Source organism: Rhinolophus sinicus, chromosome 15, assembly GCF_057876585.1.
Source record: "Rhinolophus sinicus isolate RSI-liver-muscle chromosome 15, RSI-T2T, whole genome shotgun sequence".
Lineage (NCBI taxonomy): Eukaryota > Metazoa > Chordata > Mammalia > Chiroptera > Rhinolophidae > Rhinolophus > Rhinolophus sinicus.
The window spans coordinates 83,558,024-83,574,043 of NC_142515.1; the positions used below are offsets into that span (position 1 = coordinate 83,558,024).

Here is a 16,020-nt window from a genome sequence, read left to right on the forward strand (position 1 = left end):
ACACACACACACACACACACACACACACACACACACATTCTCCACATTCTCCAGACAGTGCAGTCAGTGCTGTCCTCACAACATATTCCAGACACAGAGGAAGTATGAAAAGCAGGTAAGTGGTGGGGCATTGAGTAGATAAGAATGTGTACTACATGCCAGAGTTGAAGTGGCCACAGGATGATGAAAAAGACATGGATACCAAAAGCCACCTGAGGAGGTGGCCAGAAGGCCAGGGTAGAGAAGGCCTGCAAAGGTGCCAGGAACAAGAAGATCTAGGTCCCAGGGTGAGGGCTCGTTCCAGCCAGGACCCCTCTTCTCTGCACGACTCCACTCCCTGACCACCTCCCTGCCACCCCCCACAGGCAGATTTGATCCGCCTAGGAACCAAGACAATGCAGCAAGCAACACAATTACAGTGGTCACCCAGCGGGCAGAACTCCTCCCAGCCCCAGCCTGTCCCCAATCTCCAAGACAAAGCAGGGACACTACATCCGCATCCCCAGCATGAGCCACCTGCATCCAGGGAGACCCTCCTGCAACAGCCAGACAAGATGGTGCCTCATCACATCCCACGCCTCCGGGCTGTGGTGGAGAGCCAGCGCTTCAAGAACGTCCTGGTTGACGAGATGGACATGATAGTGTCTCGCGCAGCTACGCTCATCCAATCCAACTGGAAGCGCTACCGGCTCCGGCAGAAGCTCATCTCCCAGATACGGGCAGCTAAGGCCATTCAGGAGGCCTGGCGACGCTTCAACACCAGGCGCCTCCTCCGGTTTGGCAAAGTGGTAGAGAAAAAAGTGAGTGTGGATGAGGGGGACATCCCTTACCACCCACCCCAGCAAGTGCGGTTCCAGCATTCAAAAAATGGCAGGAGCCTTTCCGCACCACCCATCATGGTGAGTAAGGAGACCCAGTTCCCTTCTGCTGACAGCCTGGCTGCTTATACCCACCAGCTGGCCCCGCAGCAGCCCCTGGGTGCTCCACAGGCGTCTTGTGCCCCTGGTGGCCCCAGCATCACTTTCCTGCCAGACCAGACTATCTCCATTAGACTTCCGTGTCCAGTGAGTCCAGAGGCAAAGCGCCACCCATGCCTGCTGACAAGAATGGTCAGAAGTCCCAACCTTGTCCACATAGAAGGGGACACGATAAAGACCAAGCAACAAGCCAGAGCCAACAAGGCAGGAGCCCCGGGAACACCACAAGCAGAACGGGATGCCCACGTTCTTCATGGACCCCACAAGACCCAGACTCAGGACCTTGTGGAAGCAGAAGTCCTCCAAGACCCACCCCAGCCAGGCCCAGCCCCTGTGATGCTCAAGAACCCCCTCCAGCAGTGCCTGGTGCCCCCCATTACCATGACCAAGAGTCCACCCCAGATGTATCCGGCAACTGCATTGACCAAGACGCCACTTCATTCATGCCTGGCATCCATGATGAATAGAGCCCCCACTCAGCCGTGCCCAGCACCCACAGCAACAATAGCCAAGACTCCACCCCAGGTGGACCCAGCAGTCCCAATGGCCAAGACCGCACTCCAGTCATGCCTGACAGCCATCTTGAACAAGATCCCAACCCAGCCATGTCCAGCTCCTGCAATAATGACAACAAAGACCCCACCGCAGCCGTGCCCGGCAGCTCCAGTGACAAAGACCCCAGCTCAGATGCGACCAACAGCCTTGATGACCAACACGGCACCCCAAGCACGACTGGCTGCCGTGATGGCCAAAATTCCACCCCAGATATGCCTGTTGACCTCGATTATCAAGCCCCCAACCCAGACAAGCCCAGAGCCCATGATGGCCAAGACCCCAGTGCAGACGTGCCCAGTGCCCATGATGGCTAAGACCCCACCCCAGACGTGCTCAGAGCCCGTGATGGCAGAGACCCCAGTGCGGTCGTGCCCGGTGCCCATGATGGCCAAGACCCCAGTGCAGACGTGCCCAGGGCCCGTGATGGCCAAGATTCTACCACAGACATGCCCCGTGCCTGTGATAGCCAAGACCCCACCCCAGACGTGCCCAGGGCCCGTGATGGCCAAGATTCTACCCCAGACATGCCCAGGGCCAGTGATAGCCAAGACCCCACCCCAGATGCGCCTGGCGGCCACAATGGCCAAAACCCCATTACAGACATGTCCAGCAGCCACAATAGCCAAGACCCCATCTCAGATACTCCCAGGGGCCTCAATGACCAAGACCCCTCCCCAGACTCGTCTGGCAGCCATGATCACCAAGACCCCAGCCCAATTACGCTCAGTGGCCACAATCCTCAGGACGCTGTGCCTGCTCCCTCCCACCGCTGGCAATCTGAAAGCTTCACCTCCAGCAGTCATGACAGCTGGGACTCCCAATACCTTGTCCCACAAGTGTCTGAACAAACCAAAGGCCACAGCTGTGGTGACTGCAAGACAGACCGTTAAAGTCTCGTCCCATTCACACTTGACTGGGGGAAAGATGAAATACTGCCCCCCACCACATCTGGGGGCTAGATCTCCCAAGTCTCCAGCCAGGCCTCTTTTGGAAGCTGACAAAATCAAGGCCTTCTCCCAGAAACAGGTGAAAACGGCAACCAAGTCTAGTAGCAGCGTGGCTGTGGAAGTCCCCAGGGCAAAGCCCTGGGCAAAAGTGGCTGAGCACAGAAACAAGGTGTCATCGCAGGCACGCCTGAGGACAGATGTCATGAATGTCCAGTCCCACGTATATGTGACTGGAGAAACAGCTGTGGTTTTGCCCCAGGCACAGCTGGGCACATGTCCGGCCAAGTCTTCGCCCCCGGCACAGCTGGCCACCTGTTCAACCACCACGTCAGCCCAGGGACATCTGCTTACAGAACTGACTGCGACCCTGCCCCAGGCATATCTGGGTACATGTCTGTCCAAGGCCCCACCCCAGGCATATCCACCTGCCCAGCTGACGACGGCCCCGTCCCTGGCATATCCTGGCATGTGTCTGACCAAGACACAATCCCAAGCACATTTGGCCACAGGAGTCCTGTCTCAAGCACATCTCCTCACCGGGCTGACCAAGGCACAGTCCCAAGCCCAGCTGGTCACAGAGACAGCCAAGTGCCTCTACCCCGCTCACCAGGCTTCAGAACTCAGCAACAAGACCAATTCCCAGCCACTCCTGACTGGGTTTAAGGCCTCCACGCAGCCCTACCTGCACATCGGCTCCCTTGGCACTTTGTCCCGAGCCAAGACAGAAGACAGACTGACCCAGCTCCCAGCCCACAGCTATATGCAGGGCAAAGCCACCCAGGGCCCATGCCAGGGGTCCTCCAAGACCCAGAGCATGCTGATGCCTCTGTTGGCATCCTCTGGACACCCCACATGTAATGTTGAATCCTGGGGCGACAGTGGGGTTGCCCGGGCTCAGCCATCGACCGCCAGCCCAGCTGCACCCAGCCAGGAAGAGCTGGCAGCCTCCCAGCTCCCCTCCCTGTGCGCAGAGCTGGCCACCGTGCTGGGTTCTCAGGAGGACCTCCGCACCCTGCTAGTGAAAGCCCTCGCCCAGGGAGAAGTGAGGGCAGCACTGAACCAGGCCCTATCTAAGGAGATCCTGGGCGCCACGATCGCCAAGGCCCTGCCCCAGAGCGCGCTGGGCACAGCGCTGGTGAAGGCGCTGTCCTGGGGCGAGCTGGGTGCCTCCCTGTCCCGAGTCCTTTCCCGGGGTGAGCTGCGGGCAGAACTCACTAAGGCCATGCAGGGCAAACTGGTAGATGTGCTCAGCAAAGCCCTGACGGAAGAGGAGCGGGCCACCCTGAGCCAGGCCCTGTGTCAGGGTGAGCTGGGCGCTGTCCTGAGCCAGTCCTTGTCTCAGGCAGTCCTCAAGACAGGACTCGTCCTCCCTAAGGCCACGGCTTCGAAAACGGCAGGAAGGGGGATGATGGTGATGCCAGCCCCGGTGGAGGTGGACTACAGGGGGAGCCAGTCCACTGCATGGGGGCCCACGCTGAGCCCTGGGAGACCACAGCTCAGTAAGGTCAGGGTTCCCCAGTACTGGGCCTGGGAGGGCTTCATCACAGACAGGCCCACTGGGCTCTTGGAGGAGATGGGGGATGGGACCATGGTTGGGGGGTCACGCTGCTTGTCCGTGGTCTCTGTGGGTGCCTCCTTGACCAGTAGGGTGATCACCACCATTCTTCAGTACCCCCTGATCACTGCCCTGGACCCCACTCTGTCTTGGGAGATGGGGCCCCTCAGAGACTCCTACTTCAACCTATTTCTGAGCCCTAGGGTCAGTGAGTATAATATGTGCCTGCACCCAGGGGCCAGCAAATTGGCATCAAATCTCAATCCCGTGGCGAGTGATACAGGCCCCAATTTGCCTCAGCCACCCCTGCTGCAGCCTCCCCCCCATCTATGGCAGCCGCTCACTGCCAATGGCGTTGCCCCAAGTACCAGCCGGCCATCTGTGACCAGTGGCACGGCCCCAAGCACCCACAAGTCACATGTGGCAAGCAGGGTGGCCCCACGTTCGTCAGCGTCATCGGGGGAAGGCAGGGTAGCCCCAGCCAAGGTTGTCGATTCTGTGGGTGGTGGGAGGGCTGCCCACTCCCACCAGTGTCCCACCACCTTTGGGGGATCTGCTTGTTGGTGTCAGCCCTCCAGCATCAGCAGGGGACCCTCTCGGGTGTATCGGCCATCAGCAACCAAAGGTCTGCAACAGCCCTCCGTGGTGCCTGAGAAAACCGTGCGGAGGACACAGTCCCCAAATCATAAACAAGCCTCAGTGGGCCCTAGTGAGATGATCAACAAGGTGACCCCAGGTCTCCCGTGGGGCACCACAGGGAGCACATTGCCCCTAACCCAACCACAGACTCCCAAGGCCTGTGATAGAAACCCGGGCCTCTTGCCTGGCTCCCTGGCTCCCGGTCATCACGGGACTCTCAAGAGTCAGGGAGACCCCAGCCTGTGGGAAGCCTCCCGAGGCAGTCCTGTGCCCACCCTTCCCCATACAGCCATCCCTAGGCAGGAGAAGGATCGAACATGGGGTACCATTTCTGGTATGTGCTGCCCACAAGAACTGGTGACTGGCCGTATACTTAGTGAACTGGTGGCCCGTTTGCCACAGGGTTCAGACAATGACCTGGCCAGAAACTTCTCCCAGGGTTCCACAGACTGCAGCCTACATGTGAGCAATTCCAAGAGTTCTTTGTGCAGTTGCAGTTCTCTCAGCCTTTCCACCACGTCTGTGGCCAGCCTGACCCCTGTCGACCTGGTGGCGGAAGAGTCCTGGGAAATCAGCTTGGATGAGGGATTTCTCTCTGGGGAGGCCAGGGGGAGGTCCCAGAGGTCTGGGGACCTGGAAGAGATGGACAGAGCAAGCCATCGGCACATGACCCCAAACCTCTGCCATCCGTCTCCCCCAGCCTCAAAGCTGACCCCCATTCTGCACCTCAGCTCAGTGCCCGGTCACATGACCTTTAGTGTCCACTGGGGCTCAGGTGGTCAGGATGACACGGATATGTCCTCAAACCAAAGCTCCATAGGTCTGAAGGAGAGCTGGTTCCAGAAACCCTACAGGACAGGACTGAAAAGAAGTCTGTCTTTGGGTAATGTGGTCCCTCCCTTATGTCAGCAGCCGTCTGTGACCAGTAAGTTGATCCCAAACCCATCCCCGCCATCCATAGCCTGTAAGGTAGTCCCAAACCCAGGCCGGCTTTCTGTGTCCAGCAGGTCCACCACCAGCCTATCTGAGCCTTCTATAGTTTGTAAGGTGACCCTCAGCGTTGGACGGCCATCTAAGGCCTGTGGGGTAAGCCCCAGCCTAGTTCAACCATCTATGACCTGTAGGGTGGCTCCCAGCCTAGCTCAGCCATCTATGACGAGTGGGGTGGCCCCTCGCCTAACCCATGCAACTATGGGTAATAGTGTGGGTCCCAGCCTAGGTCAGCCATCTGTGATGAGTGTTATGGGCCATGCCCTTAGTCACCCAATTTGGGACCCTGGGGTGGATTCAGATGTAGTGTCATCGAGGGTGAGAGCTGTGGCCCCTTGTCTGCGTCATCCATCCTTTCTGACCGAAGTCACCTCGAATACACCACATGTGTCTGGGGCTGGCGGCATAGACCCGGGGCTGAGTCAGCCACCTGTGGCCACTGGGGTGGACCCACGTCAAGGTCCTATGATGGGTTGTGGGCTGGTTTCAAACCTCCAGGCCCCTGAGCTCAGAGAGGTATCCCCTGGGTTTCATCACCCACTCAGTGTTGGAGGAAGGTGCCCAAGCACAACAGAACATTCTGCTGTTACTGTTTCTGCCTCAAACCTCAAACAGACATCTGTGACCATTGGGGAGGACTCTTGTCTAGGCCAGGGAACCAGGATTTCTCAGGGGATTCTGTTGGGGAGGATGGCTACAAGCACATCCCGGGGCACTGTGGCTGATCGCATGCTCCCAAATGTGTCTTGGGGGACCCTGGCTGCTGACAAGTTCCTAAGTATGTCTCGGGAACCTATGTCTCCTGTCATGACAAGGAGTATGTGCCGGAGAAGTGTGGCGACTGCTATGGGCCCAAGGCAATGTCAGGTGGACAGTGGCATGGCTCCCATGCCATCCTGGGCCTCTGTGATAGGTTCCCCTTTGGTTCATGAAAAAGCCTTAGGGGTGGGCCCTGGCTTCTCTCCAGGTTTAGTGCCCATCGGACTGGGTCTGAGTCCACCCAAGGTTTCCCTGGCTCATGTGGGCCCCAGCATATCTCAGGCAAATGTTGATCTCCCAGTATCTGTGGACCACCAGTGTCCTCCTGTGTCCACGGCCACCACATCCAGTGACCAACAATCAAATGCTTTCAGCCAAGGTCCTGTGATGGGCATGGCCAGTCTTCTGGCGCCAGGTTCTGTGGCCAATAAGATGACCACAGCCGTGGCCCCAGGTATGGTGGCTAGTGGCAAGGCCCCCAGTCTTCCCCCAGGGTCCATGAACAGTGGTGTGGCCCACAGGCTTCCACTCGGTTATATGGTCAGTTGTGTGGCTCAGACCCTTCCCCCAGGGTCTGTGATCAGTGGCATGGGCCAGGGCCCTCCCCCAGGATCTGTGATTGGTGGCAAGGGCCTTCCCTCAGGATCTGTGATGGGTGGCATGGGCCAGGGCCCTCCCCCAGGGTCTGTGATCAATGGTATGGGCCAGGGCCTTCCCCCAGGGTCTGTGATCAATGGTATGGGCCAGGGCCTTCCCCCAGGGTCTGTGATCAATGGTATGGGCCAGGGCCTTCCCCCAGGGTCTGTGATCAATGGTATGGGCCAGGGCCTTCCTCCAGATCACATAGCTAGTGCTCAGGTCTACAGCCTCCCTCCAGGTTTTATGGCCAGTGGCATGGCCAGGACCCTGTCTCCAGGTTCTGTGGTGAGTGGGGTGCGCCCCAGACTGATGGTAGCACCTGGTGATGGTGGGAAGAGGCGAAGTCCCTCTGTAAGACCCTCCACTAGTCTGATCTCTCCAAGCCTGCTCCTAGGTTCAGTGGCAAGTGGGGTGGGCCCAGGTGTCTCTTCTGGTTCTGTGACCTCTGGTATGGTTCCAACATTTATGGCTGGGGGACTGAATCAGAGTCTGGTTCTGGGGTCCATGGCTAGTACAGCTGGTCCACCCTCCACAATTAGACGCGTGGCCCACAGCCCTCCGCAAGGGTCCATGCTCATTGGACTCACCCCCCGTCCTTACCACAGAGCCCTGGCTGGGGAGGAGTCTACAGCCCCCCTCCAGGCATCCCATGCCACTAGCCTGGCTCAAGTTCATCCCCAGGCTTTAGAAACCAGTGGCAGAGCCAGAGGCGTGCACCAAGTGCCCATGGCTCTGCAAAGAGCCTCACAGTTGAGCTGCACTCCTGGAACAATGGCGTTTGAGGCTAGAGATGGCCAGGTCATAATGCAACCAGAGGACCTCGATGAGATTCTGTCCCAGGGCTCCGGATCTAGGAGGGAGTCCCTGGTCCTTGAGGCAACCCCATGGATGTCTGAGAGTCCCCTAGTACCTGACCTTGACTACAGTCATAAATTCCTGGCAGAGGACAGGAGTGTTCCCCAAGGCCAAAGGCTGCCGTTGGCAGAGGTGGCTCCCAACCAAGCCAAGTCTATGACCGGTGGCATGGCCCCTGTCCCTCCCCGATCCCCAAGTTTTGCCTCGCACATTAAGGCCAGCAGTGTCGCCCCAACTCTGCAGCAGAGGTCAGCAATCAATTGGGGGGCCCCCAGTTCCCACTCTGTGGCTGCTCGTGAAGCCCCCAGTGTGCCGACAGAGTCTTTCAAGCACACAGGGGCCCCCTTGGCTCATCAGGTGTCCGTGACTCACATTGTACCCTGGAGCCCCTTGGCCACTAGCGTTGTCCCCCAGAGCCCCTCGGCCTCTCACATGCCCCGGAGCCATTCCCATGAGGTGGTAGCTTCTACCATAATCTCAGGATCACACAAGCTGGCCCCTGGCAGTTCTGTGGCACCCAGTTTGCACCTGCAGTCTGTGTCTGGGATGGGGACCCCAAGCACTTCCCCGAGGTCAGGGGCTGCCAGTGTGGCCTCACATGTGCTGCCTCATCCATCCGAGGCCAGCAGGGCAGCGTCAGGTGGGCTCCAGGTGGAAGCTGTCCCCAGTGCACTTTGGGAGCCAGTGTCTGGGAACCTGTCTCAGAGCAGCCACCACCAGCCCGTTGGCCCTAGAAAGTCCTACAGATCCAAGCATGGAGGCATTGTCTCCAGAATGCTAGATGGTTCTGTAGCCAAAATTGAGCCCTCCCAGCAGGTCGGGGAGCATGCCTCCAGGTCCACACAGGGAGGTCCCAAAGTTTCCGTGGGTGCACCGCCGGCCATAACGCCAATTATCCGAACTGGTGATCTCACGCGTGACATGGCCGTCCCTAGGCTGCACCATGGGGTTCGGAGGGTGTCTCTGGGCTACGAATCTTCACCCAATGGTTCCCAGAAGCCCCTTTTTAACTGTGAGTCGCTCCAGGGACCTCAGGATTTCCATAGCGCCGTCACTGCTGTGGACAGTCCCAGGGCACCCCTGACTCCCACTGTACTCCAGGGCCCTGTGAACGCCGGTGTGGCTGGTGGCCCAGCACGGAACTCTGCTGCCCCCAGTGTTGCGATCGGCCCCATGACCAGTGCCGTGGCCCCTGGCGCTGTATGGGAACCAACCAGGTGTGCTGTGTCATGGGATGCTGTGGGCAGAGAGGCGGCGGTGGATCCTGGACGGTCAGGGAAGCTGGTGGCGTCAGTGCAGGCTGTGGAAAAGATCATTGTGCGAGCTGTTGTCACGATCCAGGCATGTACACGTGGCTACCTGGTACGTCAGACCATCAAGGTGTGGCACCAGTGGGCCGTTGTCATCCAGGCTGCCTGGCGTGGCTATCGTGTCCGGCGGGACCTCACCCAGCTCTGCAGAGCTGCCACCATCATCCAAGCCACGTGGCGAGGCTACTGCATCCGACAGAGCTGTGCCCAGCAAATGCTGCCCCTGGGCACATGGGCCAAGGTGGGCAGCAGGGCCATATCGACCCCCAGCCACCGCTGCTTCCAGTCCTGCCAGCCACATGTCTGCGCCTTCTGCCAGCCATCGAGTACCGGGCTGGGGAGTTTCCCCAGTGTGGTGATGCTTGTGGGTTCCAACCCCCGCACATGTCACATGTGTGGTCACACCCTGCCCACACGGGTGGTGCAGGGCATGGGCCAGGGCACCATGGGCCAGGCAGACATGTCGAGGGGCTGTGACACCCAGCTGACCCATCAGAGTACTCAGCAGCTCCATAGCCAGAACAAGGCAGCCACAATCATCCAGGCTGCCTGGAGGGGCTTTGTTGTACGTCACCAACTGAGGAAGCAGCAGGTCGCGGCCAAGATGCTTCAAGCCACCTGGCGTGGCCACTACACCCGGGCCTCCCTCACCACAGATGCACTCTTGGGGCCAGCAGTGTGGGACAACCCACAGAATATGCAGTGGCCAGGAGTCTAGGACCTTGGTTGCCTGGTATGGGGACACCAGGGGAAGTGCCATGTGGCTCTCTGGGTCTAATGAATAAAGCCCTCCACAGCCTGGGTCTTGGTCTACCTGTGCTCATGGGGGCAACTTAGGTATGGGGGGTGGAATGGGGGAATCTGGAACATCCTGGATGGGGGGCTCTGAAGCTTCCAACCACACAGTTGGCACCCAGGGTCAGTGTCTGGGTGGGGACCCAAGCCCTTCACGTGCCTCTGTGTTTGTCCACGACTAGTGGGGCGGTATCCAGTTGGTTCCAGATGGAAGACATACCCTGCATGTTCCAGAAGCCAGTGTCTGGGAACCTGGCCCAGAATGGTCACCACAAGTCCCTTAGCCCTAGAAAACCCTACGATGCATGCATGGTGCCTTGTTCAGGAAATGCTAGGGATTCCAGTCAAATACTCATTTGGGGGGGTGCGGGGCTCCACACCCAAGAGCCCCAGTCTGACAGAGCCAGACACAGATGTTCCCAGCCCACGAGGACGAGGAAAGGGTTTGAAAACTCCCAGAGGGGGCAGCCTGGCTGGTGGCGGGGCAAAGGGGGTCACGGCATGGTTTTGGACAGTTATGGAGGGGGCCACAGATGGGTGGTGGCTGCGGGGGAGAGGGTAATGGGAAGGGACAGGGGCATCCTGAAGGGAATTTGAGGGCTGCAGAGTCATGATCTAGGCCAGATTTTTAGGGGAGGAGGTGTCCAGGTGGAGAGTGGGGCAGGAATGGCACTCATGGGAAATGGTAGCGCCTCTTCAGAAGCCCTGCATCCTGAGGCCACCGCTCTACCTCTCCCCTGCGCAGCTCGCACGCAGCCACCAGGGCGCGCGCTCAGGTGTAAAGAGCGGGCACCTGGCCACGCACTTGGCCACACACCTGGGCAGAGGCAGTCCTCCTGGCACAGGAATGGTGGGCTCCCAGCTACTGCCGCTTCTGCTGCTGGCTCTGGTGCTGCCTCTGAGATCTGATGGGCATTTCTCTGCTTCCTCTGACACCACTATAGGTAAGAACAGGTGAGGAGGAGGCAGGCTTCTAGAAAGCTGGAGGGGGTTCGTACTGCCCAGCCACACACCTGATGCCTAGGCCCCTCCCTCAAGCCATGCTAATCTGCCAGCGCTACACTCCCCCCGCCAGCCTCATCCCCCCTATTCTTTCTCCCAGAAGCAAGGTTGGGAGGGATCGTGAGAACAGCTGAAGCACCCCCACCCCTCCACCCGCCACCCCAGCTCTGAGGCTGCCACTTCTGTGACCCCAGGATGACCTCAGCCAGGGAGAGGCTGTGACTGCCTCATACCGGGTATGAGGTTCCGTTTCAATCCTGTTTCGGTTTGCCAACCCCCAGCGGAAGGAGGACCCCAGGCTCGTGGGAGGGGGAACAAGGGTTCACCTCCTGGTCACTAAGCATCTATGGCTCCCAGGAGAAGTTCGTGGCGCCTGACTAATTTTTTTCTGTTGCTCCGTAAGATGGTTTCCAGGGTGAAGAATTGAACTACTTTTTTCTAAAATTTATTTTATAGTTGACATACAATATTATATTAGTTTCAGGTGTTCAATATAGTGATTCAACAAGAGTTGAACTCTTGTATCACCTCCCCTCCTATGAAATCATCACTCTCTCTGACCTGTGTCCCAGCCCCAAACCTGTAATACCAGAGCAGAGGCCACCACACATGGGACACTTATTGAAGGCAAGGGCTTCACTCAGAAAGTACCACATGTGTCCCCATTTCATAGCTCAGGAAACTGAGGCTTAGGCAAGTCTCCCAGGCTGGGCTGGACCAAATTAGAACCAGCTGACTTGGCCCATGCCAGCCTCCTGGACACAGCAAACTCCTGGCACAGTGCATAGAAACAGATCCACTGTATTTCTGGTCGCTTCTCCAGCAGCTCATGAGACCCCGCCTACTCTGTGCCAGGCACTCCGCAGAGCTTGTATCCTCCACCACCTCCTCTTTCAAAGCCCAGTAGTTTTCCTCAGTTCACTGTAAAAGTTCAGTCCCCCAGAGTTCTGGCTTGGCTTAGGGTCCACAGTGTCCCCTGAGGCATCTTCATTTCAGCACAAACTTCTCGTCATCTGGATGCTTTCTCAAATGATAGGCAGTTTGGGGAGCCTGGCTTCTTAGTCCTGACTCCTTGGAGGTCCTTGAAGGACCCTCTTCCCACCTTTCCAGTCACCTTGAGCCAGACTCCTCCCATCCTGAGACTCAGTTGCCCATCTGTAAAATGAAAACGAAGTCAGACCAGGGCACAAGCCTCTTCGAGGCTCAGCTATTCTCCCCACAGGGCCTGGGAGACCGGACAGAGAAATGGGGGTCTGTGTGTGGACCCAGCCTTTTGCTGGGCCCAGTGCTGGATGTTATTTCCGCATTTCTGCTGCCTGGGATGAGGCAAGAAAGGAGACACAAAGACCTGTCCAGGGCAGAGTGTACAGGGTAGGGTAGGAAGCGGTCGATGAATGACTTGCAAGCAGCGAAGGTGCCCAGCAGCCTGGAACTGGGAAGGAAGTAATTGTGGGAGGTGGCCCTTAAAGCATTTACCCACCCTCAGCCTGGTCCCTGGGCTCTGCCTGGGAAAGGTAGGAGGCAGGGAGCGGCTGGAAAAAGGTTGAGTGTATGTGGTTCTGGAGCTTTGATCTGCCGACTGTTGCCAGAGCCCAGGCCTCTGTCCCCCCATTGAAACTCAGAGCTTTGCCTTGGGGACCTTTCAGGTACCTGTGGAGCAAGATTAGGGCAGATCTTCCCCGGGGAGTTCTGAGGCTGGTCTGTGCCGCTGAGCCATGTGCAGACCTGCATGAACTCTCAGAGGCGCTGACTGCCAGTGATGTCCATTTTACAAGGCTCCTTGGAGTCCCAGAAGGTTTCAAGCGTTGCCCAGCATGCTGCCTGGGCTGCACCCGTTTCCTGTACACAGAGGGCTTCTGGAAGCAAAAGTGGGAGCTGGGAGCGTCCAATCTGGACAGGAACCCGGGCTATGGGACTTCAGACAAGGGCCCCTCCTTTTCCCACGGAACACTCACATGGTATACTAAATCCTCTACGTCCCTCTGGGGTAATAGGGAAAGGCATTCAGAGAGGGGGTCACCCACCCTTTTTCCTAATCATCCTCTCCCTGTATCTTTGGTGCTGTTTTCTTTCCAGGTGTCATGAGAGACACCAAGACCTCAGCTTCCAAACCTTGGACTTCTTTTCCTCCTAGCCACAGCTCCCCTAGTTTAATGGAAACTTCCACCAAACATTTCAGCCCCCAAAGTTCAGAGGCAGACTCTACCATCCACCCCAGTACCCTTAGTTCAGAGGCAGACTCCACTACCCCCTACAGTCCCTCAAATTCAGAAGCAACCCCCACCATTTATCCCAGCTCCGACTCCACAAGTTCAGGGTTCACGCTTGCCTCCCCACAACCAGAGACACTCCCCCACCCCAGTTCTGGCTCCCCCAATTCAGAGCTCACCTCCACCTCCCACTCCAGCCGCCCGAGTTCCATCACCTTGGCCCTGCACTGGAGCCCCACTTCCTCCAGCCCCAGAACGGAGCCCCCCTGCATGCCGTTGGCCACCACTGACAGTACTTCTGTGGCCTCTGGCCCTGGTGAGTGTACTGGGAGGTATGGAGGGTGGGGGGGATGGCTGGCGTTACCAGGCTGCAGGTCTGGGGTCGGCCACCAGGGAGAGCCACAGACCTGAGTATGTGTCGGGATGCGCCTCTCCCCCACCCCCCAGTGGCCTAAAGCTTTTCAGACCTTCTTCATTCCATGCACATTTATTAAGTGCCTAGTGTGTATCAGGTCCTGTGGGACACAGCACTGTTGAGAGACAGGTTATAAGTAAATTCCATATTTGTTTATAAAAGAACAAAATAGAACAGAATAAGGAGTTGGAATATGAGTGCAAATGGTTTGACATTTTTAGAGTGGTCAACAAAGGTCTCAGTTTGAAGGAAGTGAAAGAGCGGGGCAAGCAGGTATCCAAGGGGAGAGCAGCCCACGCAGCGGCCCCGTGCAAAGGTCCTGAGGTGGGACGGTGCCTGGAGTGTTTGAGGAAGAATGAGGTGACTGTGGTACTAGTGGGGAGGCAATGAGGAGGAAGATGTTACAGGGTGTCACCACACAGCGCCCCAGGGGTTCAATGGAGGCCAAACCTTTTTAGGGGGGGTTCTAGAAAAATCTGTCACTCAGGCTAATATGTTGTCTCCAAAATGTTCAAAGAAGAGTGTGAACACGAAGTGTGATGACCCTTTGCTTCAAGCGACAGGATAAATACTGTCTTCATAAAGTGTCCCATGTCACATGCATCCCCAGAAGTCTGCTGCATTTGGGAACAGACTTCTAGATTTTTCTCATTTTGCGAGAACCCCCAAGAGTGGTGAACAAGGGCAGCGAAAACACAGCAAATTGAATGAGTTCTTTGTAGATAAAGACATTCAAAAGCGAAAGGATACAAATGCACTTTGAAAAGGTTCCAGCAGCGACTATAGAGGGAAGTGAGCATGACTTCTGGGAAGGGATTTAAAAGACTCTGGGCCCTGGTGAATGTCTCAGGCTTGGGAAGGGTGCGGTCCAGGGCTGACTCGAACTCCTCCCCTCAGCTCCAGGGGACACTGGGGCCCCCGAGTTGCACAGGAGCCCGGGTGTGGTGGTGGCCGTGTGTCTGCTGGTATCCATTTTGCTCATTGGGGTTGTGAGAACGGCCATGAGGTGCTGCCACCAGGGCGTGTCTGAGTTCCAGAAGCTGGATGAGGTGTCCATGGTGAGGTGGGGTCTGGGCTGGAGGGGGGAGTCACCCTCCCAAGCAGGATGAGCCCCTGGTGCCTGCGTACCCCCTTGTGTGTGTTTCTTTTCCAGGGGACCATGAGCCAAAGGTCATCCTTCGCCCATTGCCCACCACGGTGATCCCTGTGGGGCCAAGAGAGAGGGGTGCTTGGACGGAGCCGGGATACCTGGGGAGGGGCAAGGCTTACAGGAATAAAGCCCCTCCTGTTCCTCTGAGGCCTCCTGAGTCATGGATTCATGTGACAGACATTTTTGGGTGACTACCACATCCTGGGGTCATAGTGGGGACCATTTCTCTACCCTCATGGTGCCCACAGTCTTGAGGGGCATGGACAGACAACATCCAGGGGGTCAAATCACACCATTTCAGATGGAGCTGAGGGCCACAGTCACAGGTTGGGGCTGTGGCCATATCCCAGGGGCCTGTGTGTCCAGGTTTGCCGACCAGGCAGGGAGGTCTCTGGGGAGGCAATATTTGAGCTGAGACCTCATAGAGGGGAAGAAGCCACCCTAGGGAAAGCCGGGAGGGTGTCCCAAAGCAGGCACAGCAAGTGTAAAGGCCCCGGGGTAGGAAGAACTTAGGATGTTTGGGAAACAACAAAGATGTGAATGGGGTGGGGAGGGGTGAGGCAGGGCTGTGTGGTCCGTGGGAAGGAGTGTGGGTTTTAGCTAGCACACCATGGAGGAGTTTTCAGACAGCAAGTGCCAGAATCTGGTTAATCTTCCTTTAAGTCTTCAGGGGGCAGATCAGCAGAGGGAGAATGCTTTCCAGGAGGCAGGGGCAGTCCTATGCAAAGGCTTAGAAGCAGGAAAGTCCCGGAAGCATGCAGAGAACAGAGAGTCAAAAGACCTCCCGCCACTGCTCAGTCCGGCTCTCCAGGTCTGAGCCAGGTCCCCGCTCTCTCCCTTCCCATTGGACAAACCAAGTCTGGGAGGGGCAGGCCAGGGGCTAGAGACCCTCGGCAGGCCAGTGCACTCTTCCTGCTGCCTACCCCTGACTCCCCAGGACCTCCAGGCTTCTGTAGCAGGGACACAGAAGCTCTGTACTGCTTGGCCATGGCTTGGGCCTGGAGCTGCCCCCTTAGAGCTGGGTTTACCCTGCTGTAAAATGGGTGGTCAGAGTCCAGGGTCAAGGTCACCCAGCACATTGGGGTGAAACCCGCCTGAAGGAGGGTCATGCTCTAATGATTCTTGGGGGCAGAGGGGATGGCGGGGCCTCCTGGGCAGGTGGCAGTTCTGGTGAAACATTAACTTGTGGCAGCTCAGGAGGCAGTAGCACCACAGGAATCCC

The 16,020-nt window shown here is 57.6% G+C and overlaps 2 protein-coding genes across 2 annotated transcripts; both read left to right on the forward strand.

Moving 5' to 3' along the window:
* Positions 1 to 395: 395 nt before the first annotated feature.
* IQCN (IQ motif containing N) lies at positions 396 to 9,944 on the forward strand. Its single transcript, XM_088792381.1, has 4 exons — positions 396 to 1,314; positions 1,399 to 1,776; positions 2,050 to 3,983; positions 9,018 to 9,944. Exons 1-4 carry the CDS (start codon positions 396 to 398, stop codon positions 9,942 to 9,944), a joined length of 4,158 nt encoding a protein of 1,385 aa, XP_088648507.1.
* Positions 9,945 to 13,120: 3,176 nt separating this feature from the next.
* CIST1 (colon, intestine and stomach enriched 1) lies at positions 13,121 to 14,907 on the forward strand. Its single transcript, XM_074338677.2, has 3 exons — positions 13,121 to 13,549; positions 14,546 to 14,706; positions 14,802 to 14,907. Exons 1-3 carry the CDS (start codon positions 13,177 to 13,179, stop codon positions 14,847 to 14,849), a joined length of 582 nt encoding a protein of 193 aa, XP_074194778.2. The 5' UTR covers positions 13,121 to 13,176; the 3' UTR covers positions 14,850 to 14,907.
* The last annotated feature ends 1,113 nt before the right edge of the window (positions 14,908 to 16,020 follow it).